This window comes from Adiantum capillus-veneris, chromosome 27 (genome assembly GCF_014529385.1).
Source record: "Adiantum capillus-veneris isolate H3 chromosome 27, ASM1452938v2, whole genome shotgun sequence".
NCBI lineage: Eukaryota > Viridiplantae > Streptophyta > Polypodiopsida > Polypodiales > Pteridaceae > Adiantum > Adiantum capillus-veneris.
Window position 1 is genome coordinate 123,372,209 of NC_140957.1, and position 13,180 is coordinate 123,385,388.

Genomic DNA, 13,180 nt, shown 5'->3' on the forward strand with positions numbered 1-13,180 from the left:
TCATCTACTTATGAGCCGAGATGCTGCCACAGCGTGGCGAAGGATTAGAGAGCCTCGCTCTCCTACCCCCATAGAGGATCTGCATACATGGCACACATATGCTAAGAGTCTTTACCATGTACCTCATCAGCCTCCGATCCCCCAGCCATCAGTATCCCGTCCTACCACATCGACTTTCTTTACAGAAAGTATGGTACAGAGAGCCATTAGACGTCTACAGCATGGGAGATCAACAGATCATACAGGCATGCAGAGTGAGCACCTTATATATGCAGTTGATACACTTGCACCTTTTATTGCCCGCTTGTTTAACAGGGTACTAGCAGAGGGCTTCCCAGCAGAGTGGACCATGCACACCATAGCTCCTATTCACAAAGCTGGGGACATGACAGACCCCGGGAACTACAGGACGATCATGATTGGTCATACATTGGCCAAACTATATGGGGCAGTACTAGAGGCAGAGCTGAGTACACTTGCAGAGAGAGAGGGACTACGCACTCCAGGGCAGGCAGGTTTTAGACGGGCTTTCTCTACTATTGATCATATCTTCACTCTCCGTTGTCTGATTGACCAGGCAAAGGCAAGGAAGAAGAGGCTATATTGCTGCTTTGTGGATTTTCGCAAAGCCTTTGACACAGTACCACGGGAGCGCCTCTTTCATCGGCTTCAGTTTTTAGGGATACCCACGGAGATGATATGGGGCATCTATGCATTGCATGAGAAGGTACTGGGTCGAGTACGTTGTCCAGGAGGTCTATCTGAGACCCTTGCTAGCACTATTGGTGTGAAGCAAGGATGCCCACTGTCTCCCACTCTCTTTGGGCTCTACATCGACGAGGTAGCTGACTTCATCATACACAGAGGAGGAGGAGGAGTTGACATCTCAGGTACACTTGTCCATGTTATGCTATATGCTGATGACATCATTCTAGTGTCTGAGTCATAGGCGGGACTCCAGTTACACCTATAGGCTCTAGATGATTTTTGTACACAGAGAGGGCTGTCAGTGAACCTTGGGAAAACCAAGGTTATGATATTTCACACATCTGGACACATTAGACGACAGGCGATCTTCACCCTTACAGGAGGTCAGATTGAGGTGGTGGATTCATATGTATACTTGGGTATCACATTTGCTAGCACAGCGGGACGCTTCTCTATGACAAGAGCAGCGAGGGATAGATTGACACGAGGATATGCTGCCCTGGCCATGCTTGAGCGACAGTGTCATCAGGCACACTTTCAGGAACCCCGCACAAAGGGGTGGCTTTTTGATACTTTGGTCACACCAGCATTGATGTATGCAGCGGCAGTTTGGGCACCTGGGCTCTCTACTTCCTTTTGGACACAGATTGAGAGATCACAGATCTTGATGTTCTCACGGGTGATTCGTAGTAAACCTTCAGTACCACATGACATTATCAGAGCAGAGTTTGCTGCCCCGCCCATGCTAGTAGAGGCTCTCTTCCAGGTGGTCTGCTTTATTCACAGAGTACGAGATATGGACCCTGCTAGACTATCTCGCAGAGCTTTTGAGGCATCTAGACAGCTAGCGAAGGATGGTGACACAGGATCATGGTATGCACAGATGATACAGTTATTGACTCGATGTGGGTGGGACATAGACCACTTACCACCTCTTCAGTACGATCCAGATGCCCCACAAATACAGCTCTCACATAGTGAGAGGAACAGAGTTATGAGACAGGACCTATTACAGCAATACACGACACGGACCTGGATCACACCCCACCAGCCCCTGCCCACGAAGATGCTATACTACAGAGACTCCTTTTTGAGCATCTCCGAGGATGGATTTATCCAGAGGCCCAGATATATGGATGTATACATGCCCCACAGTGCCCGAGTGGCGATTGGCCAGCTCAGAGTATCATCACACCAGCTTCAGATTGAGGCAGGCAGAGCGGCATGAGTCATTAGAGCAGAGAGGATCTGAAGACTATGTCAGGAGGAGGTTGAGAGCGAGGAGCATTACGTATGCAGGTGCAGAGCATACAGTGACATCAGAGACAGATACACTTCCTTGTTCAGTGGACACCCCACACTACGCCAGATCATGGAGTCTACAGACCAGCGCCGATTTGGCCAGTTCTTGACGGAGATACAGCGTCATAGGGAGATGCTACTACAGGATCCTATTACAAGGAGGGAGAGACGGTAGCTCCAGCTCACTGACTTCTTTCAGAGATTTACTACAGTGCATATACCGACACAGGAGGGGGTTACCCTTCAGTGAGCCGAGGACCTTCGAGCCAGACGAAGACCGAGAGCACCTGGTTTCCAGACACCTGTACTACATGAGAGGGAGATTACAGAGATTCGGGCTCGTCATCAGCGTCGTATCCAGGAGCAGATCGCTCATTTACATCTACATCCGGAGATCATGCTACAAGGGATTTTTACTTCGCCATCGCCTATGTATCAGATATTACATCCTCATTATGGGACTGGATGGAGCTAGCTAGTTTGCATTGCATTCTTGTACACCCCTACACATATATTTCACATACCCTTAGTGTTAGTGCTCCATCTCCCACCCCACTCCACTCATCACTCCTATCCTACTAATTTAGTCCTATTTTATTTTATTTCATGTTATATTTTGTCCTTTTTCTGGTCACCCAAAGGGCATTGACAGTTGTACATCGATTTTGTCTCATAGGTCGAGTTCGGCCTCTAGTAGACGTTAATAAAGCTTTCTTTCTCTCTCTCTCTCTCTCTCTCTCTCTCTCTCTCTCTCTCTCTCTCTCTCAACTCAGCGTACCAACCACAGGGGATAGCATATGCATAAGTGGAAACTCAATAGATTGGAGAACATCGAAAGAAATTGCAAAAACCTGCACAACAGCTTCGACAAAAAACTAGCAGAAAATCAGAAAATCAAATATCAAGAATGTATGATTGATATGAGGGAAACATATGTATGCATTATGCAAGACATGGATGTATGTGTGATGTGGACATAGTGGGTTGGCCTTGCAAAAGTGCAGATTGGGTTTTTTGATGGAGGTCATGAGCGCTTCGCCAGTGTGTAAGCCCCGTCCGAAAGCAACTTTTGTGCTTACTAACAAGCGGATAACACAAATGGAAAGGGAGATGAAAGACTAGAAAGCAGATACGGAGGGATGGTGGAAAGAGAAGGCCAACCTTCTTCAAATGTTTCTCAACGAAGGCGCGCAGTGGAAGAAAGAGAAAGAGGACCTGCACGCAGAGCTACAAGCACTTAAGGCGGACTCCAAAGCACTTAAAGAAGAGGTCTCGGCCCCCTACCCTTCCCCTCTCCCCCTCGCCCTAGTCCCTCACCCTCCCTCCCCCCTCTCGCCCTCGCCCTACCCTCCCCCTTAAGCCCTCGCCCCTACCCTCTCCCTCACTCCATTAAGCCCTCGCCCCTACCCTCCCCTCACCCCACCTTTCGAGAAGAGTGTTGTTGCAAAAAGTGTGGCAAGGTTCATCTAGCAACTGCAAGCGTAGACCAGGTCATTTTCCTATCACTATGGTTAGGGCAGATAAAGATGCACTGGAATCAAATTGAGCTTATCTCTTTGCTGGAGAGCATCATTTTTTTTGCCAATTAGGATTCTTGGATTATGCAATCATACTGAGTCTCGCAAGCAATGCAGTGTGTTTAAACTCCACTTTGGGCCTAGAACCTGCTACAAGAAAGATGTACAGATGCAGTACCTAATGGTTTTCTTTCACAGTTTTTTCAGTATTCCTCTCACCGGGACGATGAGCGGTCTTGTGGCGGGCAACCTGTAGCAGGGCTACAGTGTCTATTCACAGGACAGGCAAACAGTTGGACAATTAGTACAGTTAGTCTAGGCTGTTTCACACTGGGCGGACCCTCTGGGCTGGGAGTGACACGTGGCAGTGGCAGTGGCAGGGTACCGACGGTGGTCTAGTGGACATCGTGGCCAGGTCACCACATGGCTGACATTTATGAGCCGTTGGTGGTCCTTTATGGCGGTACATATGAGTAGTAGTGGTTGGTCATCGGGATGATCGGCTTCACCTTTGGTCCAGCATCGTCCTCGAGAGCAGTGAGTCTTACACAGAGCACAGTGTCACCATCCTTGCACATCTGAGCCTCGACACCCCATTTGTACCTGTGAGTCCTCGGTAGAACTGAGTGTGCTGCCACGCCAGAGTCTGTACATGGTTCTTTGAGCTAGTCGAGTCCACATGTTCTGGTCCACTGTCGTATCTCTGTTCTTATCTATTGTTTCTATGTTTCATTCTGTTTGAGAGAGTTTCCATTTGTTTGAGTGAGATTGTCACGCACATTGCACTGAGGGGCACCCACACTGTAGAGAGCACGACACATTATCCGCGCTACAAAGAGACATCGTCTTCTACTTTGAGACACATCAGGCCCCTGGGCAGTCTATGCCTCACATTAGTGGATATAGATGGGAGACAACCTGTAGACAGGAGACACGAACACAGAACAGAGGGCGGGGATCAGGAGGAGTGGCAGTGTTATTTAGGGAGGATTTGCATCCATTCATACACATAGCTCGCAGGGATGAGCAAGCTAGGTACATGTGGGTGAGACTGAGAGCAGAGACAGCCAGATATCTATACATTGCTATTTGCTACTTTCCTCCGAGCACGTCAGTGTATGCACCACCCAGAGGACAGTCCCTCTTTTCTATTTTGGATGATGACATATGGGAGTTCTCTAGAGATGGTGACATCATCATTCTAGGGGATTTCAATGCTAGGATTGCCCATCATCAGACAATATTTTATGATACTTCAGAGGAGATGCTGAGAGAGCTGGATGAGGCCTATCCAGACTATCACAAGATGGAGAACACACTGAGTATGGACAACACTTGATAGACATGGGAACTGCACATGGATTGGCCATCTTGAATGGCCTACAGAGATTTCTCGCTTCGGGGGGTTTTACATGCTTTCCACACAGACATGGAGCCAACACAATGCATTATGTCAGGCACAACCGAGCCTCATCTCTAGTATCCAGGATCTCATGGTTGGACCCAGACCTGTTGGTGTGGCAGTGGATCATGCTCTTGTGTCGTTGACTATCTTCACTACACCTTACACGGGAGACGGACTCTGTATACATAGATGGGATCTACAGATGCCTGTGCACAGAGGAGCCAGGGCAACCTCTGGAGGATCTTACTACTATATTGAATCAGACACTACATGATGCAGCAGCAGAAGCATACCCACATACCCAGCCTGAGCAGAGACGCCGCTCGGGGAGCATGCCCCAGAAAGTTGGTATGATGAGGAATGCCGAGACACTAGAGCTAGACTTCAGAGGGAGGTGCTTTTGGGGGACAGACAGTCACAGATTGACTTCCGACGCCTAGTGCGGCGGAAGAAGAGGGCATTTTTGGCTTGCCTAGAGCAGGATCTATACCAGCTATTCTTGAGTCAGGACTCACGTGAGGCATGGCGCCTCTTTCAGGAGCACTCCCCCCCCCCCCGCCGCCATCACTTCTACAGAGGACTGGGGCCATTACGCATCATCTCTGTACACAGTTCCTGAGCAGCCCCCCCTTCCTGACCCCCCCGATCGATGCCCACACACATGTGCTTTTTTCACCGCCGGGATGGTGAGGAAGGCTATTGACAGGATGAGGACTGGGAGAGCATACGATCATGATGGCTTAGTGGCTGAGCATTTCACGCATGCCAGGGATCTACTAGCAGAGCTTCTAGCAGTTATGTTTAACCGTGCCATGTGTGAGGGCTTGCCTGATACTTGGAGCCTATCCACTATTGTACCTATCTTCAAGTCGTATGTGGATCTGTATACGCCAGGACCTAATTCAGCTAGACACCAGGAGGACAGGGATACAGCCAACACAGGAGCTAGGCACGAAGATGGCTTTCTACAGAGAGCATCTCCTCCTGCTTACGGTGGATGGTTTTTTTATGAGGCCTAGATACATGGACACCCACTTGTCTCACGGGATACGATGTGCTATCGGCCAGATACGCACATCTTCACACCAGCTGCGGATCGAGACTGGGAGATACAGCGGAGTACCATCAGAGGCCAGGACATGCCCCCTGTGTGACATCGAGCCTGAGACAGAGTTGCACTACACATGCCACTGCCCCGTCTACTACGAGATATGAGGCCGCTTCCATTGCTTGTTCAGAGAGGGCTTTGGACCATTCTCCAGAGTCATGCAGTACGAGGATCAGAGATGCTTGGGTTTGTTTTTGCTCGAGCTACGCAGACACAGAGAGAGCCTGATGAGAGGAGAGGCTAGCCAGTCTCAGAGACAGATCACAGACTTCTTTAGAGCTACCATTGGACACCCGGAGGAGTTACTACCACAGCAGAGCTCGTCGCCTCACACTAGAGGCACACAGATCGACCGAGAGACTGAGCTGGGGAGATCCAGATGCCCACGACTGCGGAGGACTACACAGCATCGACGCAAGCTGCATCAGAGGATTCGGATCACTTTGGCCCGACATGCACGATGCCCGGTCAGACTACTGACCATGGAGGAGATTGATGAGATCCGCCAGCGAGCGATGTTGGATCTCTTGTGATCTAAATATCCCAGCTAGCTGCTTAGTTCACACCTAGCAGTTTAGGATTCTATAGTATTTTATTTTGTCATTCTGTCATTTCATTTTTGTCATCTTGTTACTATGACTTTGTATCAGATCCACCACATTGTAACTTTCTGATCTCATAGGTCACTTTGGCCTTTTGAAGACGTTAATATAACATTTTCTCTCTCTCTCTCTCTCTCTCTCTCTCTCTCTCTCACGAAGCTCTAGCTCTTTGACACTTTGGTGGCTTCTGGATTGCTTCATGGAGTTGAGATTTGGGGACCTTCACTGGATCATCACGGGAGGACAAGCCGCAGTGATAGATGGGGGACATGGAGAAGCCTCTGGTCTCTATGATCTCGCGGCTCATTAGAGCCAAGGCTTCAGTACCACGAGCTATTGTACGAGCAGAGCTAGCTGCCCCCCCACTAGTGGTTGAGGCGCTCACCAGATCTGTCTCCTTCATACACCGCATGTGGGAATTTCCCAGAGACAGATATGCACGCCTTGCACTTGAGTCCTCTCAACTATTAGCCATGCAGGGAGATACAGCATGCTCGTATAGGAGATGACATGATGGTTTCAGGCGCATGGGTTCAGCATAGACAGATTGCCTCCCTTCGAGTACTTACTGGATGCGCCCTCTCTGACTCTTACACAATCCGAGATCACCGGGCTCATTCGCCACTACTTGACTCAGCTAGACACCAAGAGGACAAGGATACAGCCAGCACAGGAGCCCGGCACGAAGATGGCTTTCTACAGAGAGCATCTTCTCCAGCTTACGGAGGATGGTTTTGTGACGAGGCCCAGATATATGGACACCCACTTGTCTCATGGGATACGATGTGCTATTGGCCAGATACGCACATCTTCAAACCAGCTGCAGATCGAGATTGGGAGATACAGCGGAGTACCAGCAGAGGCCAGGACATGCCCCCTGTGTGACATCGAGCCTGAGACAGAGTTGCACTACACATGCCACTGCCCTGTCTACTACGAGATACGAGGCCGCTTCCATTGCTTGTTCAGAGAGGGCTTTGGACCATTCTCTAGAGTCATGCGGTACGAGGATCAGAGATGCCTAGGTTTGTTTTTGCTCGAGCTACGCAGACACAAAGAGAGCCTGATGAGAGGAGAGGCTAGCCAGTCTCACAGACAGATCATAGATTTGTTTAGAGCTGCCATTGGACACCCGAAGGAGTTACTACCACAGCAGAGCTCGTCGCTTTACACCAGAGGCATACTGACCGAGCGACTGAGCTGGGGAGATCCAGACGCCCACGACTGCGGAGGACTACACAGCATCGACGGAGGCTGCATCACAGGATTCGGATCACTTTGGCTCGACATGCACGACGCCCTGTCAGACTATTGACCATGGAGGAGATTGATGAGATCCGCCAACGACCGATGCTGGATCTCCTGTGATCTAGCTATCCTAGCTAACTGTTTAGCTGCTTAGTTCACACCTAGCAGTTTAGGATTCATAGTATTTTATTTTGTCATTTTGTCATCTTGTTACTGTGACTTTGTATCAGATCCACCACATTGTAACTTTCTGGTCTCATAGATCACTTTGGCCTTTTGAAGACGTTAATATAACATTTCATTTCATTTCATCTCTCTCTCTCTCTCTCTCTCTCTCTCTCTCTCTCTCTCTCTCTCTCTCTCTCTCTCTCTCTCTCTTTGTGTTGCTAAATGGACTATTTTCTTGTTTTTCTTGCTCAGCCCACACTCATTCGACGACTACCGGCACTCTCATCGACCGAGCACTGGAGCTACAGAGATCCAGATGGTCACAATTGAGGAGAGGGGCTACACATCATCGACGGAGACTACAACAGAGGATTCGAGCCATACTCTCTCGACATCCAGAGTGCATATGAGGATGGATTCTAGTAGTAGTATCTCTGTTCTAGTTCTTTTGCACCCAAACATGGTATTAGATTCACCATTTTGTTACAGATTGGTTGTCACTGCCCAATCTACTATGAGATATGACGCCGCTTTCACTGTCTATTCAGAGAGGGTTTTGGGCCACTTTCTAGAGTCATGAGATTCCAGGATCAGAGATGCCTCAGATTATACTTACTGGAGATTCGCAAACACAGAGAGGACCTCTTGAAGAGGGGCACAATGAGAGAGATCCAGCGACAGCGGATGATTACAGACTTCTTTCAATCACAGACAGAGGAGTTCGAGCAGCGCCCACAGCATAACAACACCAGAGGCATACTGCTTGATCGGGCGATAGAGTTGGGGCAGTCCCGTCGCCCACGGATGAGAGGGCCCTCTCGATATCGACGCAGATTGTAACAGAGGATCCATACCATACTGGCGCGACATAGGAGCCGTCCCGAATACTAATGTATATGTATATAATGCCTCGACTACAAGAGAGCTCCATTGTATCAGCTCACCCTTTGTATCAGCTTTCACCCCACCCCTACCCACTATTGTGGAATGTATGCATAATGTACATGGTATTAGATTCACCATTTTGTAGCAGATTGGTCTCATAGGTCATTTTGGCCTTTTGAAGACGTTAATATAACATTTTATTACATTTCATTTCTCTCTCTCTATGTGTTGCTAAATGGACTATTTTCTTACTTTTCTAAGTAATTTCTTTTATTAAATTTAAGATATTTAAATGTCCACTCAAATCGTAAGGTTAGGAATTGTAGATCTACTGAAATTATCAAAACCAATCAGGAACAGATATCGCCATATGAGTTGTTTCGTATTTGTGCTTTTGCAGGTACTCCATGGAGAAGGAGCGAGGAGGCCTTGGCCTATGCTCAAAGAATCCGGGACAGAATCGGGAACGGTCAGTAGAGCTTCACGCTCTGGGAACAGGCGGAAACAAAATTGAGAGCTCGTCTCTCAGAAATTTCCCACAAGGGAAGGAATTGACCATCGAGTCTGAAGAATTAGAATAGAGGGGTCACTCCGGTTCTTGTGCTTGTCAAAGAATTCTCCCTAATAAAGATTCTCTTTAAGGAGGGGACCAGCCCTCTTCTGGTCCCAAGTACTGAGTCGATCTTCTCCCTCATCTCTTTTGAGTTGGAAGTTTATTCATTTTCAGCTTGTTGATTGTTTGTGTGCGCTCTCATTAGTGGCTCTCTCTCTCTCTATGTGTGTGAGTATGTGTGTATGTGTGTGTGTGTGTGTGTGTGTGTGTGTGTGTGTGTGGAGATATGGAGAGAGACAATCCCAAAGACAAATTACTGATTTCTTCACACCAGACCAGACACTGGACAAATAGAGGAGAAGCCACCACTGTAAAGCTCAGTTCATACTCATACCCACTGTCACAAGACGGGCACCACGTGCCAATAGAAAAGAACAGATTGAACAGACTTTTAACACTTCAATAACAACTGAACTGAAAGAGAGAGACGACACGCGACACGGAGTGGCGGAATTCCACCCGAGAGAGTATTGGCTCCAAACCTTGGCACCCCTTTTGGCATTTCTTTATATTGCATCAACACAGTACAAGCCGGTACTCCAGACTCTGAAGCTTCTCCAGGAAGCATGCCAGAGAATGAGCCCTAACCTCATATTTAAAGCCCTTGGCAGTCTGCCACGTCATCATGCCAGCGCAATTTTCGGAAATCTACCACGTCATCAACAGCTACGCAATTTTCAGAAATCTGTTACTGCTTCTGCTTCTTCTAGGGTTTAGGCCCCTCGGCTGGTAGCTCCGTTCTTTAGTAAGTTGGCACGTCACCAATTTGTTACATCTCTCCTTCTTGAAAGAGAGTAATTGTCCGCGATTACAGCATATCTGCAAAACAACTCAAGTTTAGCTCAAAAAAAAAAATCCGAGGGTCATTCCGAGGGACATTCAATTTGCTCTTTTTGTTAAGGAGTTAGCTTCTCCTTTCCGCTCTTTTGATCACGGAGTTAGCTTCTCCTTTCGGCTCTTTTGATCAAGGAGTTAGCTTCTCCTTTTGGCTCTTTTTATCAAGGAGTTAGCTTCTCCTTTCGTCCACATCGGAACTCTTGATATTCCGGCGTAGTAAAATTAGCCATCACACCCAGACCGTACTGACCTTCCACGGGTGTCTTGATGCACTAAAATTACATACCCGGGCAATCTCATCCAAGTAGGAATATTCAGTGGTTGGCACATCACAATGCAACACAAATGCTCACATATGCATGTTACAAGACATAGAAACATAAAGTCGTCGATGAACACTCCTCCCCCATAACCTAACAAGGTCCGGGCCGGGAGATATTCAACGACTCCCTCATCACTCCTCCCGCATAACCTAAAAAGGTTCGGGCCAGGAGATATAGAGACCTTTTACAACCAAACGCCCCCCAGACCGCAGTCTGCGTCCTTTGGAGGTGCTGAGAGTAACCATTGCTCAAACTTCTTAATACTCCTCCCGCATAACCATCGAGGTCCGGGCCGGGAGTCACAACAACAATTATTTTACAAGCATACAACCAAACACTCCCCAGACATCTCGTCTGCGTAGTTCGGAGGTTCAAACAATAGCAAAACAACATTTCTCACTACTCCACCTGGGAGTAAAATCACCAATCATTGAAACCAGAGTCAAACATTTCAAATCGGCTGGCAAATCTGGTAGCACTGATGGATGGAGATGTATGGAGAAGCCTTTAATCTCAATGATCCCTGGATGATTCACGCTAAGGCCTCAGTGCCACACAAGATTATTCAAGCCGAGCTAGCTGCCCCCCCCTCTCGTCGTCCAGGCAATTAGTAGATCACTATCCTTCATGCACAGTTTATGGGACCTCCCCAGAGATAGATATGCTCGGCTAGCCCTTGAGCCATCCCGAAAACTAGAGCTACAGGGGGATACAACATGTTGGTATGGGCAGATAACATCATGGTTTCAATCACATGGGTTCAGGATGTCTCCGTTCCAATACTCCTTGGATGCACCCTCCCTATCTCTCACACGGACAGGGATCACTAGACTCATACGTCAGGATCTGATTCAGCTAGATACCAGGAGCACACGGACACAGCCGACACAGGAGTTGGGCACAAAGATGGCTATAGAGAGGATCTTCTCCAACTAACAGAGGATAAATTTGTGATCAGACCAGCCTATATGGACACTCATTTATCCCATGGGATACGATGTGCTATTGGTCAGATGCGCACATCATCGCATCAGTTAGAGGTTAAGACTGGCAGATTCAGGAGAGTACCAACGGAGGCCAGGATTTGCAAGTTGTGTCATAAGAGCCAGAGACAGAGTTACATCACATTTGTCATTGTTGGCTAGAATCATGAGATATCAGGATCAGAGAGATGCCTCGGGTTGTTTTTGCTAGAGCTACGTAGACACAAGGAGAGTCTCTTGCCCACCTATACTAGAGGTATATTAGTTGACAAAGCCATTGAGCTTGGGAGAGCTAGATGCCCACGTCTACGAGGGCGACCACGACATCGACGGAGGCTCCATTAGAGGATCAGGACTATTCTAGCACGACATGGGAGACGTCCAGTACGACTATTTACAGAGGCAAACATTGACGATGCTCTCCAACAACCGATGCAATACTTTCTCGGACAGCACGTCGGGCATCCTTGGGCATTAATGATGATGATGAGGATGATTTTAGTTTTCACTTTACTTCAACTTTGTTTTATTTTGTACCCAGACACTGTACTAGATTCACCAAGATTGTATCAGTTTGGTCTCATAGGTCATTTTGGCTTTTTGAAGACGTTTAATATAACATTTCATTTCACACACACACACGCACGCACGCGTGCACACACACACACCACACTGACTGGAGAAAGTATTGAAGAAACCTTTCTGTCAAATTCCTCTTTCTGCCTTATGCAAGCTTGTTTGGTCCTCTCTGCTGCACGTCCTTCAACATTATTTACCCATGCTTCTTGCCTCTCAAAAAACTTTTGCATTAGAGCTTTCTGTGAGCAGAAATCAAACCACACAAGCCAAATTGGAATTACTCTAACTTGCAGCATGTAAATCATAGCTGCTTACACGAACTCTGCAAAAACATTGAACTTTTGATGAAAGATTAAATAATAAGGCTTCTAATTCAAAAGCCTCAATATGTTGTGTGGGAATTGTTTTTCAGTTGTATGGCCTTACTTCCTTGTGCTGCATTCTTCGAAGTCGCCGTGGTATTTCCATAATGTGAAGAATCCCTTGAATATCACCAACTGCTAAAAGCTGAGGAGCTATACACAAACATGAACATGGACAGAAAACACACAATCAAGCACCCTCTGCAATGCTCTTACCAATTAAGGATATAAAACAGAAAGAAAATGACACTCACAAGCAAGGCAGAATTCCAATGAAGTAACCTGACAAGAACCAACTGATGCAATCAGAGATGGTTGGTGACTATGGTCTAAGAGGTCCCATACTTCAATGCTTCCATCAATTGAGCCAATATATATAACTCCTGGCCGCGACGGACTCCAGCAACCAGCTGTGAGATAACCTTCCACAGATCGTGACACAAAAATTGGTTTCTGTGAAAGTCAAGAAAGCAATTGAAAATGAGGCCCTAGCAGGAGTAGCTGCTGGCTGTCAGGAAAAAGACAGTCATGACTGACGTT

The 13,180-nt window shown here is 47.6% G+C and overlaps 1 protein-coding gene across 3 annotated transcripts in view; it reads right to left on the reverse strand.

The window, feature by feature from the left end:
• Positions 1–13,180, reverse strand: part of LOC147422694 (uncharacterized) — a 127,682-nt gene that overhangs the window by 45,071 nt on the left and 69,431 nt on the right. For all 3 annotated transcript variants that reach the window (XM_086502636.1, XM_086502637.1, XM_086502639.1), the window contains 3 exons: positions 12,895–13,093; positions 12,705–12,793; positions 12,398–12,517 (listed from right to left, as the gene is read on the reverse strand). In XM_086502636.1, the coding sequence (XP_086358762.1) occupies positions 12,398–12,517; positions 12,705–12,793; positions 12,895–13,093 (408 nt within the window). The remainder of the gene's footprint in view (positions 1–12,397; positions 12,518–12,704; positions 12,794–12,894; positions 13,094–13,180) is intronic.